This window comes from Physeter macrocephalus, chromosome 4 (assembly GCF_002837175.3).
Source record: "Physeter macrocephalus isolate SW-GA chromosome 4, ASM283717v5, whole genome shotgun sequence".
Classification (NCBI taxonomy): Eukaryota; Metazoa; Chordata; class Mammalia; order Artiodactyla; family Physeteridae; genus Physeter; species Physeter macrocephalus.
In genome coordinates this window covers 61,264,784-61,280,374 of record NC_041217.1, presented here as the reverse complement: position 1 = coordinate 61,280,374, position 15,591 = coordinate 61,264,784, and the positions used below count along the sequence as shown (strand labels likewise).

Here is a 15,591-nt window from a genome sequence, read left to right as displayed (position 1 = left end):
CTCTATGCCTACTATCTAGAGATTTTTTATCATAAATGGGTGTTGAATTTTGTTGAAAGCTTTTTCTGCATCTATTGAGATTATCATATGGTGAATAACAGTGGTAAGAGTGGACATCCTTCTCTTCTTTCTGATCTTAGAGGAAATGGTTTCAGTTTTTCACCACTGAGAACGATGTTGGCTGTGGGTTTGTCATATATGGCCTTTATTAGGTTGAGGTAGGTTCCCTCTGTGCCCACTTTCTGGAGAGTTTTTATCATAAATGGGTGCTGAATTCTGTCAAAAGCATTTTCTGCTTCTATTGAGATTATCACATGGTTTTTATCCTTCAGTTTGTTAATATGGTATATGACATTGATTCATTTGGTATATTCAAGAATCCTTGCATTCCTGGGATAAACCCCACTTGATCATGGTGTATGATCCTTTTAATGTGCGGTTGGATTCTGTTGGCTAGTATTTTGTTGAGGATTTTTGCACCTATGTTCATCAGTGACATTGGCCTGTAGTTTTCTTTTTTTGTGACATCTTTGTCTGGTTTTGGTATCAGGGTGATGGTGGCCTCATAGAATGAGTTTGGGAGTGTTCCTTCCTCTGCTATATTTTGGAAGAGTTTGAGAAGGATAGGTGTTAGCTCTTCTCTAAATGTCTGATAGAATTGCCTGTGAAGCCAGCTGGTCCTGGGCTTTTGTTTGTTGGAAGATTTTTAATCACAATTTCAATTTCAGTGTTTGTGATTGGTCTGTTTATATTTTCTAGCTCTTCCTGGTTCAGTCTTGGAAGATGCTTTTTTAAGAATTCATCCATTTCTTTCAGGTTGTCCATTTTATTAACATATAGTTCATGTACTAATCTCTTATGATCCTTTCTATTTCTGCAGTGTCAGTTGTTACTTCTCCTTTTTCATTTCTAATTCTGTTGATTTCAGTCTTCTCCTCTTTTTTGTGATGAGTCTGGCTAATGGTTTATCAATTTTGTTTATCTTCGCAAAGAATCAGCTTTTAGTTTTATTCATCTTTTCTATTACTTCCTTCATTTCGTTTTCTTTTATTTCTTATCTGATCTTTATGATTTCTTTACTTCTGCTAACTTTGGGAGTTTTTTTGTTCTTCTTTCTCTAATTGCTTTAGGTGAAAGGTTACATTGTTTATTTGAGATTATTATTGTTTCTTGAGGTAGGATTGTATTGCTACAAACTTCCCTCTTAGAACTGCTTTTGCTGCATCCCATAGGTTTGGGGTTGTGGTGTTTTCATTGTCATTTTTTTCTAGGTATTTTTTTATTTCCTCTTTCCTTTCTTCAGTGATCTCTTGGTTATTTAGTAATGCATTGTTTAGCCTCCATCTGATTGTATTTTTTTACATTTTTTTCCTGTAATTGATATCTAGTCTCATAGCATTGTGGTCAGAAAAAATGCTTGATACGATTTCAGTTTTCTTACATTTACTGAGTCTTGATTTGTGACCCAATATATGATCTATCCTGGAGAATGTTCCATGAGCACTTGAGAAGAAAGTGTATTCTGTTGTTTTTGGATGGAATATCCTATAAATATTAATTAAGTCCATCTTATTTAATGTGTCATTTAAAGCTTGTGTTTCCTTATTTATTTTCATTTTGAATGATCTGTCCATTGGTGAAAGTGGGGTGTTAAAGTCCCCTACTATTATTGTGTTAATGTTGACTTCCCCTTTTATGGCTGTTAGCATTTGCCTTATGCATTGAGATGCACCTATACTGGGTGCATAAATATGTACAATTGTTATATCTTCTTCTTGGATTGATCCCTTGATTGTTATGTAGTGTCCTTCTTTGTCTCTTGTAATAGTCTTTATTTTAAAGTTAATTTCTCTGTTGAATCTGAATGAGATCCTTGCTGGGTAGAGTAATCTTGGTTGTAGGTATTTCCCTTTCATCACTTTAAATATGTCCTGCCACTCCCTTCTGGCTTGCAGAGTTTCTGCTGAAAGATCAGCTGTTAACCTTATGGGGATTCCCCTGTATGTTATTTGTTTCTTTTCCCTTGCTGCCTTAACTATTTTTTCTTTGTATTTAATTTTTGATAGTTTGATTTTATGTGTCTTGGCGTGTTTCTCCTTGGATTTATCCTGTATAGGACACTCTGTGCTTCCTGGACTTCGGTCACTATTTCATTTCCCATGTTAGGGAAGTTTCAAACTATAATCTCTTCAAATATTTTCTCAAACCCTTTATTTTTCTCTTCTTCTTCTGGGATCCCTATAATTTGAATGTTGGTGTGTTTAATGTTGTCCCTGAGGTCTCTGAGACTGTACTCAAATCGTTGCATTCTTTTTTCTTTATTCTGCTCTGTGGTAGTTATTTCCACTATTTTATCTTCCAGGTCCCTTATCCATTCTTCTGCCTCAGTTATTCTGCTATTGATTCCTTCTAGAGAATTTTAAATTTCATTTGTTGTGTTGTTCATCATTGTTTATTTGCTCTTTAGGTCTTCTAGGTCCTTGTTAAATGTGTCTTGTATTTTCTCCATTCTATTTCCAATATTTTGGAGCATCTTTACTATCATTACTCTGAATTCTTTTTCAGGTAGACTGCTTATTTCCTCATAATTTGTTTGGTCTGGTGGGTTTTTATCTTGCTCCTTCATCAGCTGCATATTTCTTTTTCTTCTCATTTTGTTTAACCTAATGTCTTTTGGGTCTCCTTTTCACAGGCTGTAGCTTCATAGTTCTTGTTGTTTTTGGTGTCTTCCCCTAGTGGGCAAGGTTGGTTCAATAGGTTGTGTAGGCTTGCTGGTGGAGGGAACTGATGCCTGTGTTCTTGTGGATGAGGCTGGATCTTGTCTTTCTGGTGGGCAGAACTGTGTCTGGTGGTGTGTTTTGGGGAGTCTGTGACCTTATTGTGATTTTAGGCAGCCTCTCTGCTAATGGGTGGGGTTTTGCTTCCGTCTCTCTAGTTGTTTGGCATTGGGCTTCCAGCCCTGGAGTTTGCTTGCTGTTGGGTGGAGCTCAGTCTTAGCGTTCAGACGGAGATGTCTGGGAGAGTTCCTTTCCTGCCCTTTCATAATAAACTTTGTGCTATGCTCTAGGGTAGACAGTTGATATATAGCATCTCTTTAATCTTCATGTAATACTATCAGGGTAGAAACTGTCATCTCCATTTTGCAGAAATAGGTATAAATGTCAGCAGAAAGGACAAGATGAGGAATGTAGTCATTCTGTTGGGGCTTAAGAGAGAAATCCAGAACTATTAAAGCTCCTTTAAGTAGGCAAACGTGCTCCCAAACTGGTTTGCCTCTGCCCCTTGCCATTTCACTGCCCCACTATCCCAAGCCAGTCTCTTGTTTCTCTTCTCTGTCTTTAGTACCAATCTACTTCTTCTCTCCAATATCTGTATTGTTGTGGTGTCTCTTATTAGCACAGTTGTCTGGAAAGGATTGCAGACCAAGTACAGCACCAGACATAGAGTAGGTTCTAATGACTATTTGTTGAAAGACTTAACAAACATTCTGAAACTCTGTGACCCATGTTATAAATGTCTGATAGCAACTCAAAGGGTTATTCTGGGGAAAATAGAATTTACAGGAGTCAAACTTTACTCTAAAAGAATGAGTCCCTCTTGGTGGAATTTAAACCCTCATCAAGCTGGGTTGGGAGAGAAACACTGGGGAGTAAGAGCTTTGCCATATGGTCTCCTGGTCACATGGAGTGGCCACCAGCCTGGATGATGATCAAAGCTGCTCTTATTCCTTATTTTCCGTGGAGCTGAAGACTGGCTAGCAGTCCTGAAAACACATCTGTATGTTTATAGAGCTGGAAGAAAGATACCAGCACAACCAGCCCACCCATTTGATGGGATTATAAAAGCTCTTAACCAAGGTAGTGCTGCTTTCCTTTACCCTGTTCTCCACTCAACCCAATGCCACCCCCAACTTGCTAAGAGTTTGGACTTTCTTTGAGTTGGGACAGAGACCAGCAGAGACTGGAAGGAGAGACTAAAACTTCACAGAAGAGTTCACCAGCAAAACCAGATATATGCACACCTTCCAGTCCTGACCTCCATCATTGGGCCTGACCAACAGCCCTGGACACAATGAAGAACACAAAAAAACAGTGAGAAAGCCTGGCTGGAGATTGGACTAGAAGCAGAATGACAATCCTGAAGCAGCATTTTGTGCCCCCTGAAAGTTCATGGCCAGGAGCTTTGGCCTCAGAAAAATCTGAGTTTGGATGCTGGATCTTCCTGTTTCTGTCTTCGCCAAGATTTTTGCAAGCATCATTTTATTTCATCCTCACAGTGACTTAGATAAGGCTCCACACAGCATGTGAAGGTCAGGACTAGGACCAGAACTCATGTCTGCTGATTCCTCAACAAGGGCTCTTTCCCCTGCATCCTATCGCTTCCATGTTTTGCTATTGTGGACACAGGAGAAGGTTTTGTCTTTGCTTTCAGGGTGAAGGCCCTGAGAGAAACCACTTTCAGAAAGACCACTTTCTCAGAAAAGGTCCATGACTATTGTCAAAGGAGGAGGAATCTAGAAAGTTTCTAGTGTCAGGTGGAGCATGGCTAACAGTGCTCCAGTTTGTGAAACTGAGCCTCCAGGCTTCAAAGGGATGATAAGAAAGAAAATATGTCTTTTCAAATGGAGAGGAGAGAGTCCTGAATGAGGGCACCCCAGAGTCCTGAGACTCTGAGGGAATGTTCTCAGGGAGTCTGTGCTTAGCGCTCAGCTGGAGTCCTGTCACTGTTCACCAGGGAAGCTGCAGTTTGGGGTTCAAACTCTTTTCTGTGGACTATTCAGGAGCAACAACCAAGTGCTGGGAAGTAAAGCAGATCCTCAGGAATGTCTTTTCACCATCAACCTTTTTTAAAAATTGAATCTGAATCACTTTAATGATTTAAGTTTTCTCCAACTTCCCTCGCCACTCCCATTGACAGGCTGCCCTCATTCCCTTTCTCACCTGCCTGGCTCCTGTGTTTGCAATCCTGCAGCTTGTGGCCAAATGTTTAGGTGAGTCTTATTAAATAAGGTACTTTTTAAAAAGGTGATTGAAAGGGAGAGAAATGCCTAAAGCTATACTTATTTTTCACCCTCGTCCTGGAGTAGGCTTTGTTCCTGAAAGAGGTGGAAGTGGGAAGATGGATTGCTCACGTGAGTTCCTGAGAACTACTTGGAGGGAGTTTCAGGGCCCTTCCTGGATTTGAATGACAGGCTTTTAAAAGTCCATTCTGCCTCTGATAATGGAAGATGCCCTGATCATTCATTTCTTCATTCGTTCTTCCATCAAACATTTGCTGGACCCCATTGGCAGGCACTGTGGGGAATTCAAATAGAAGATTAAGTGATCTTTCTCCTTCAAGGACTTTACCATCTATTGGGGGCAATAAGTCATACTCAAATATCTATGCTGCAAAGTGGGTGTGTCAGCGACTAAGACAGTCGACTGCTGTGAGCTTTGTTTTAGGGAAACAGCAGCTCGAGGAACACATATGAGTCCACCAGCTTTCCACTGATGGAGACTGGGAAGCCAAGGGCAGATTTCACAGAGTATACTCACAAGTGCCGTGTGGACAAAATGAAAGTATGATGACAATAGTAAGTAATTTATTAATCATTAATAGACACTATCCCCAGAGTTGTATATACATTGCCTTATTTGGTCTTCACAATAACTTTAATAAGTACATACTGTTATTATGCCCATTTTACAGATGAGGAAACTGAGACCAGGGTCTGAAGCCTGTCAAAGGTGACACAGTCAGAAGTGGTTGGAGCACCAGTCCAGCAACATAGCCTATGCTCTTAACTGCCCTGCTATACTGCTCCCACATGAGTGTGAAAATGTACCCTTACAAAAATCCAATTCTAGAAGGAATAATTTCATTGTGTTGGCCTCATGTACTGCCAAACTCCAGTGCAGGCTCACTCTACTAAAATGTGAGTGCAATGGGACAGAAGCTGGGGGAGGTGGGCTCTGTTTGGTTGTCTAACTTTCATCATATGTTCTTAGGCCCTGGGCCTGTAGTGTCCAAATAATCTTCACAGGGCAGTGTTATCTGAGGTGGTGTGTGAGAGAGTGACACACACACACTTCCCATACAGGACTATGGGGTCAGCTGCCTGGCTGGCAGCCGGCGGAGAATTCATGGAACTTGGATGGCCTTCAGAACTGGTACTCCGTGAAACCATTCAGCTTATCTTGCTACATTTATTTTTGCTTATGGGAACTCACTACCCTGGGAATGCTATCCCCATGATAGTCTGAGTGCACAGGACAAACCAAGACAATGGAACAACAGCTCCAGGGAAACCACAGCCTGGCTCAGTTCTGAAAGGGCTGTTTTAGAGGAAGGCAGAATTTTAGTGATGGTAAGGAGGAAGATCACAGAGAGCACCAGTTTTCTGCACCTTCTCTCTTTGGACATATATGAGCTTTGTTTACAACTCTTAGAGCTTTCTGTTGAAGTTGGCTTTCACTCGCATTGTTAGAATTAGGATAGAATAAGACCGTGCTGGAAGATCAGCCCCCAAGACTACCCTTCAGACCTTGGTTTTCCATTCCAAGTGTGTGGCTTCCTGATACGTACCAGGTGTTTTCCAAGGTGGTAATACTCCTGATGAGATGCGAGCACTGGTAGAGCAAAGAAGACTAGATTATCAAAGGGCACAGGTCTCAATTTACGTCATAAATTGCGCTATTGAGCTCCTACAGCTGAGCTTTCTAAGGTCTTTCAGAACTTCTTACAGGTCCTGGGAACAGGGAATTCAAGCCAGTTTGTATGGTGACCAAGTACCAAGCCCATCTCTCAATTCTTCTTTCAACACAGAAGCACAGTGATTGAAACAGAATAGTGAGTGAGTACAAGTTTGTTGAATGAATGAATGAATGGATAAATAAACACGTTTGAATATATATAAGCATAAATGAATAAATGAATAATATATGATGAAAAGTACAGATGTTTTCTGACAAGACATGAAATATATTTAATATCTAGTTTTGTCAGACCCAGAAGATCATTTCCAATAATTAAAAAGAATGAAATGAAATCCAGTCACTGATGGTTTTATAGTTTGTGTGTCAGCAAGGTCCCTCTCACATATCAGCATCGGTACTTATTCTTACTTTATCTATTATATTTTCTGGAAACTTACCTTTCCTTGAAAAACAGGGTTGCATTCCAGCAGCTGTCAGGTCATAACACAGAGACAACTGCCTTCTCTGCTTACTCATAAGAGGGAACATGATCAATGGCCAGGTGGGTAAAAATACAAAGAAGCAGAGGTAGCTAAAGACCTCCTTTGGAAGGTTTTATGAAAGCTCTCACTCTGCGCAAGGCGGGAGCCCACTGTGGCCAGGTGGAGAACAGCAACCTCATCAACACAGCAAAAGGAGCAAGCCTTAAGGCACCGGTGGGATGTGGGGAAGGAGTGGAAGAAAGTGGGACAGGAGATGGAACAAAGGGAGAAATGATTACACTGTTCTAAGCCAACGCTTAGCTAGCAAGGTGCTGTGAAGATGAAACAGGCTGATTCCTAGAACAACAGCAGCCCGGATAGAATGAAACAGTGAAAATTCATGTGACTGCAGGGAGGGTCTGTGGACTAGAAGAATTAGAACTGAGCAGCTTGGACAGGAAAGGGACCCTTAGAGGATGTTTGAGGAGTTCAGGTGGCCCGTCATCACTCTGTAAGGACTGCCTCCATATGTCAGGACCCACAGTGGGCACTGGGGATAGAATTTTGACCAAACACTCCCTGACCATGTAGAGCTTGCTGTCTAGTGGGCAATAGAAAGATTCCTGGATAAGTTGTGAAAACTTGGGGTTGTGGTCCCAGCTGCCCGCAGCTTGTACTGGGTCACCCTCTACAAATCTCTGTGCTCATCTGGGCTTTGCCTGCTGAGTATCCTTGTGTTCAGTCTCCAGGTTTATGCTTCTAAGAAGGTCTTGTGAAAGCTTCTCTTTGTATTCTTTTTATTTTAATTCAAGTAATGTGAATTATATTATCTTTTATTTTAAGTGGCATGAACAATACAATATTGCATTTGTAAAAATTCTAGATGCCTCTATATCCATTCATTTATGCATTCTTCCATCTAACAATATATTCATAGAGGTCTAACAAGAGCGAGTTTCCCAATTTTCCTTCGGTTGAAAGACTGAATCCTTTGAATTTTAATGGAGAGTATACATCATTCCTACCAGTAAAACAAAGATTTTTTATGATTTGCATAAAAATGGAATAAATTGTAAGGAATCTAGGTCATTGAAAAAGTGGCATGACTCAATAACTGAGGGAGCTGGGATCTTAGAAAGGGGGGGGTCTACTTGTACATCATTGTGGTTGGTTTACTTGGACTTGTTCTCTTCTCTTTCAGGTACCAGACGTGCTCCAACAATGGACTGGTGGCAGGGTTCCAGAGCCGCTACTTCGAGTCAGTGCTGGATCGGGAGTGGCAATTTTACTGTTGTCGCTACAGCAAGAGATGCCCATATTCCTGCTGGTGAGTTTAGCAACCAAACGCAACTCCTCACTGCTTCTGGGGATGGAGGGGAGCTTGCGGGGATGGGGTGGGGGGCGGTGCTCTGGTCCAGGTTTCTGACTTCAAATAAGCCTGGGCTGTCACAAACAAGTTTTAAATATAGCATCTAGCGTATAGAAGGGGATGGATGGATGGATGGATGAGTGGAAGAAAATGCCAGAATAATATTCACACTGGGAGAGACCTTACAGGTAATCAACCCAATGCTCCTATACCCTTCTTTTGGCAGAAAAGGAAACAAACAGAATAGAGCAAGGATGTGACTTGCCCGAAACCACCCAGCTATTTCATGGGGGTTCACTTCTAAGCTGAAGTGTACTGACTCCTGTTTCAGTGCTCTTTTCCCTCTATCACGATAACTACTCATCACATCCAAGGCTGCTGAACCCATTTGGGAACCTATGTTTTCCTGCAGGACTTCTTTGGAAGAAGCCAACCCTGTTCCAAGTCAGAGTGGCAAACATAGTATATAATTACAGACTGAAAAAGCAGGCTAGTGCTTTCTAGATAACTATGTAATTCCAGTCTGTGAAATTTTGTTCCTTTCTGGATCCCTGGGCTGATACCAAATATCACCTGACCTAGCCTTTGAGTTGACTAGGAGAATGTATGTGTATTTATTTACCCTGACAACTTACACTGGATGTTGACAACGTAAATTGTCCCAAGTTCTTCAGTCTGCAAACAAGTCAGACATTTCTGCTTTGGACAAAGGAATCCAAGTGTCAACATTTGAAGGTTGGCTGACTCAAATGATGTGTCTCTCCACAGTGTGATGCTTGGAAGAACAGCCTTGTGGATTATGCTTATTCTCTGCACCCAGAGAGCATTACTCCACAGATGCCCAAGTGGGGCACAATGTCTCTAGGGATATGCATCTCCAAACTCTTAACATTTTTCTGTTTGAAGCAATGATAAATGGTGAATTCAGAGATCAAGGTCAGCTGATATCAGTAGCTATCTGATGGGGCAGGGACCTTGTCCAGCTTTCCAAAACGCCTCCATAAAGCTGTTCTTACTCCACCACAGCAGGCAAACAGGCATGGCTAGGGTGTAGGATATAATTGTGAAAGGTCCTGAATTCAAGGCCAAAGGGGTTTCACATTCTGGGGTAGAGTAGAAGGAGCCACCCAATCATTAAGATGCTAGGACATTAATGAACATGGAGCTATGTAGGTAGGCACAAAGTCTTGATATCAGACTGACAAATAGAGATGTGCAACTTTTCTTAAGTTGCCCAAGACATTCAAATCTCTGGTAGCAACATTTATCCTTGGCTTTGGTCTGCAGTGGTCTGCCCATCCTCCTTCACCACCCTACCCTCCCCCTTCCTCATCCCACTACATCACCCAGACATGTCACTAATGGTTGGTAGAACCAAAGGGTCAGGGGAGAGAGGAGAGAATTACTCAGAAAGACACAACAAGTCAACTTAGAAGTGGTCCCTCTAAGGAAGGCTTCACTTGGCTGCACCTCTTTCTGGTTGTGTGGTGTTAGAGTTGAGAGCTACCACGGTTGTCAAGGAAATGGTACTTTTTCAAAGGGACACTTGTAGCAGCAGCAGAATGAGATTGCCATATCACCGTGGTAAGCAGTGCATGACTCACTATCCCACTGGTGTGTCTAGACATTTTAGTGGCATCTTTAAATTTCTTGAGTCATGACGGTATATGTTTTTCTAAATTGAATGAAAACGTCTAGGACATGAATTAGGCCATATTTCTTCAGCATCTCAGCATATTGCCTGGCACAAAGTAAGCTCTTAATAAATTTCTTGAATGAATAACAAAATATCACAGGTGCATAGGAACTGTAACAGTGGTTACAGTGGAAACCTGACATTGATATGATGATGTTTTATAGTGGAAAAAGACTTCATTCACGAGCATCATTCTATGTGATCCTTTTAACAGCCCTTTGGAGTGAGAACTGTTTTCCCACAGTGAAAACTCCTGATAACTCTCGTATTTGAAACCTTCCCTTACATCACTTTAACTAGCTTGAATCACCTCCCAGAGAACTGGACATGTGTAGGTGGGGACATTTTTCTCTTCCCACTTTGAAGGCCATTCTGCAGCACTGAGCCTGACACTAAGTGAGCATCTATCCTCTCTGCGCTTGCAAGCTTTTAGGGATTCAGGAATAGCACCACTCTGCACAGGAAAAAAAAATCATCCAACCAACTCCCACATAAGTGCAGGATTTATTTGTTTGGTGGGAACCAAGGTGCTGCTCCCATTTCAGTCTCTGCAGTTTCTCATGAGATAATACAGCATCACTGAACTCTGGCAAGAAAGCGAATTCCTGATAGATGCAGACATGGTGTCACTCACCAGTCCCCACTGGGATTGGATACATATGTAAATGTTACGCATATTTATTTATATGTGAGAATTAATTCTTAGTCCATTCATCTGCAAACCACAAACACGTCACTGAGGAAGCCACAACCTTTCAGAGACTGTTTGAAATAATTCCTCAGTCTCCAAACAGCTCCAGCGGCTGCACGCCATGCACCAGGCTGTCCCTCATCAGCATGCTAAGGCTGTCCATGTGTAGAATATGTCCCAGGAACTGACAGTTTTGAATTGAGCATGTGTTTCCTTTCCTAAATGGTTCTTCTCCAGATTCGTGACCTTTCATCAGGTTCACTGGATAATATGTTTTGACCAAAAAAATAATGTCCTTCCTCAGAATTAACATAGATAACCCGTTAGTTTTCCTTCAGCCTTGAGTTTCTATGACTCTCAGATGTTGCATTCTATTTTCCACTGCCTGGTCCCCCTCTCCCTTCTGCTCAAGTCATAGCCACAGAATTTTTTTTTTTCTTAATTCCTAGGTAGCTCTAGCTAACAACAACAACAAAATCAGTTCACCAGAATACTCTCCTCTGTCTACCCCAAAGCACTCCATCAAAGCTAATCTTTAACTCCTACTCTCATTGTTCAGATTTTAATACAAGATGGATAGTGTCTGCATGACTGTTCACCATGAAATCATGGCAGGGACAAGAATGACCTCATAGGCACCTCCACTGTAGCGTCTGTCACCCCCACCCCAGCTCAGATGCCTGCTGCAGCACTGCTCCCAGAGGTCTGGTGGGAAGGGCAGCTTCTCCACTGGTTCTTCTAAGCAGGTGGGAAGCTGTTATTATAGAGATGGAGACACCCACACTTTGAGAAATAGGACTGAATGTTAACATTTAAAGCAGCTTGCATTGAATTTAGATGCTTCGGTGCCCTGGACCAACCATTGCATGGCACTGCATGATGCACAAAGCACTCATTTTGGGAGACAATGGCCCCTTTGAGCTTGAGCAAAATCAGTCATACCTTTCATCAGTTGGGGTGGCCATCGTAATTACTGTGCTATATTTATAATACAGAAATGTGTTTGCTGCATGCATATCAGTGCTGCCTCCCTTCTTATGCTCAAACTTCAAGAGCAGAAATTTCAGAGATGTCACTGGTTGTCTAGAAAGTATTGGGTAACGAAGGCCAGGGCCTACTTGCTACTTTAGGACAAAGTAAACCTCGCAATTTGAGACTAAATTTGTCACTTTGTTCTCTCTAGTCTGCTCCCCTTTACTGTTTTCTAGAAATAATCATTCATTCTTCTATTCATGAATTCATTTAATCAGACTGAATATAAATGAGTATAAAATAAGTACAACTCATAGACTTTGATTCAGTTCCTGATGATCACGATGATGATGATAATGATGATTTTTATTTATTGAGCACCTACCATGTTAATGCATTTACTTTTTTTTTGAATTTTATTTTTTTAATACAGCAGGCTTTTATTAGTTATCTGTTTTATAAATATTAGTGTATATATGTCAATCCCAATCTCCCAACTCATCCCACCAGCACCACCACCCCCGCTTTCCACCTTGGTGTCCATATGTTTCTTCTCTACATCTGTGTCTCTATTTATACCCTGCGAACCAGTTCATCTGTATCATTTTTCTAGGTTCCACATTTATGCGTTAATATACAATATTTGCTTTTCTCTTTCTGATCTGTATCATTTTTCTAGGTTCCACATTTATGCGTTAATATACAATATTTGTTTTTCTCTTTCTGACTTACTTCACTCTGTATGGCAGTCTATAGGTCCATCCACGTCTCTGCAAATGACCCAATTTCGTTCCTTTTTATGGCTGAGTAATATTCCATTGTATATATGTACCACATCTTCTTTATCCATTCATCTGTCGATGGGGATTTAGGTTGCTTTCATGACCTAGCTATTGTAAATAGAGCTGCAATGAACAGTAGGGTGCATGTGTCTTTTTGAATTATGGTTTTCGCTGAGTATATGCCCAGTAATGGGACTGCTGGGTCATATGGTAATTCTATTTTCAGTTTTTCAAGGAACCTCCATACTGTTCTCCATAGTGGCTGTATCAATTTACATTCCCTCCAACAGTGCAAGAGGGTTCCCTTTTCTCCACACCCTCTCCAGCATTTGTTGTTTGTACATTTGCTGATGATGCCCATTCTAACTGGTGTGAGGTGATACCTCATTGTAGCTTTGATTTGCATTTCTCTAATAATTAGTGATCTTGAGCAGCTTTTCATGTGTCTCTTGGCCATCTGTATGTCTTCTTTGGACAAATGTCTATTTAGGTCTTCTGGCCATTTTTTGATTGTGTGTTTTTTTGTGTTTTTTTTTTTGTGGTACACGGGCCTCTCACCGCTGAGGTCCCTCCCGTTGTGGAACACAGGCTCCAGATGCGCAGGCTCAGTGGCCATGTCTCATGGGCCCAGCCGCTCCGTGGCTTGTGGGATCCTCCCGGACCAGTGCACGAACCCACGTCCCCTGCACTGGCAGGCAGACTCCCAACCACTGCGCCACCAGAGAAGCCCTGTTTTTTTAATATTGAGCTGCATGAGATGTTGATATATTTTGGAGATTAACCCTTTGTGCATTGATTTGTTTGCAAATATTTTCTCCCATTTTGAAGGCTGTCTTTTCATCTTGTTTGTAGTTTCCTTTGCTTTGCAAAAGGTTTTAAGTTTCAATAGGTCCCATTTGTTTATTTTTGTGTTTATTTCCATTACTCTGGCAGTGTATCAAAAAAGATCTTGCTGTGATTTATGTCAGAGAGTGCTCTTCCTATGTTTTCCTCTAAGAGCTTTATAGTGTCCAGTCTTACATTTAGGTCTTTAATCAATTTGGAGTTTATTTTTGTGTATGGAGTTAGGTAGTGTTCTAATTTCATTCTTTTCTATATAGCTGTCTAGTTTTCCCAGCACCGCTTATTGAAGAGACTGTTTTTTCTCCATTGTATACCCTTGCCTCCTTTGTCATAGATTAGTTGACTGGAGGTGTGTGGGTTTCTCTCTGGGCTTTCTATCCTGTTCCATTGATCTAAATTTCAGTTTTTGTGCCAGTACCATATTATCTTGATTACTGTAGCTTTGTAGTATAGTCTGAAGTCAAGGAGACTGATTCCTCCAGATCCATTTTTTCCCCTTAAGATTGCTTTGGCTATTTGGGGTCTTTTGTGTCTCCATATAAATTTTAAGAATTTTTGTTCTAGTTCTGTAAAAATGCAATTGGTAATCTGAGAGGGATTGCATTGAATCTGTAGATTGATTTGGGTAGTATAGTCATTTTAACAATATTGATTCTTCCAATCCAAGAACATGGTATATCTTTCCAACTGTTTGTGTCATCTTTGATTTTTTCATCAGTGTCTTATACTTTTCTGAGCACAGGTGTTTTACCTCCTTAGGTAGGTTTATTCCTAGGCATTTTACTCTTTTTGTTGCAGTGGTGAACGGGATTGTTTTCTTATTTCTCTTTCTGATCTTTTGTTGTTAGTGTATAGGAATGCAAGAGATTTCTGTGCATTAATTTTGTATCCTGCAACTTTACCAAATTCATTGATTAGCTCTAGTAGCTTTCTGGTGGCATCTTTAGGATTTTCTTTGTATAGTATCCTGTCATCTGCAAACAGTGACAGTTTACTTCTTCTTTTCCCATTTGTATTCCTTTTATTTCTTTTTCTTCTCTGATTGCCATGGCTAGGACTTCCAAAACTTTGTTGAATAATAGTGGTGAGAGTGGAAAACCTTGTATTGTTCCTGATCTTAGAGGAAATGATTTCAGTTTTTCACCATTGAGAATGATGTTTGCTGTGGGTTTGTCATACATGGCCTTTATTATGTTGAGGTAGGTTCCCTCTATGCCCACTTTCTGGAGAGATTTTATCATAAATGGGTGTTCAATTTTGTCAAAAGCTTTTTCCGCATCTATTGAGATGATCATATGGTTTTATTCTTCAAGTTGTTAATATGGTGTATCACATTGATTTATTTGCATATATTGAAGAATGCTTGCATCCTTGATATAAATCCCAGTTGATCATGGTGTATGATCCTTTTAATGTGTTGTTGGATTCTGTTGGCTAATATTTTGTGGAGGATTTTTGCATCTATATTCATCAGTGACATTGGGCTGTAATTTTCTTTTTTTGTAGTATCTTTGTCTGGTTTTGGTATCAGGGTGATGGTGGCCTTGTAGACTGAGTTTGGGAGTGTTACTTCCTCTGCAATTTTTTGGAAGAGTTTGAGAAGGATAGGTGTTAGCTCTTCTCTAAATATTTGATAGAATACACCTGTGAAGCCATCTGATCCTCGACTTTTGTTTATTGGAAGATTTTTAATCTCAGTTTCAATTTCATTACTTGTGATTGGTCTGTTCATATTTTCTATTTCTTCCTGGTTCAGACTTGGAAGATTACACCTTTCTAAGAATTTGTCTATTTCTTCCAGGTTGTCCATTTTATTGGCATAGCACTGCTTGTAGTAGTCTCTTAGGATGCTTTGTATTTCTGCGGTGTCTATTGTAACTTCTCCTTTTTCATTTCTAATTTTATTGATTTGAGTCCTCTCCCTCTTTTTCTTGATGAGTCTGGCTAAAGGTTTATCAATTTTCTTTATCTTTTCAAAGAAACAGTTTTTAGTTTTATTGATCTTTGCTATTGTTTTCTTTGTTTCTGTTTCATTTATTTCTGCTCTGATCTTTATGATTTCTTTCCTTTTACTAACTT

The 15,591-nt window shown here is 40.5% G+C and overlaps 1 protein-coding gene across 1 annotated transcript in view; it reads left to right on the top strand.

The window, feature by feature from the left end:
• Positions 1-15,591, top strand: part of DPT (dermatopontin) — a 49,445-nt gene that overhangs the window by 13,237 nt on the left and 20,617 nt on the right. The window contains exon 2 of the mRNA XM_007123883.2: positions 8,361-8,486. Within this exon, the coding sequence (XP_007123945.1) occupies positions 8,361-8,486 (126 nt within the window). The remainder of the gene's footprint in view (positions 1-8,360; positions 8,487-15,591) is intronic.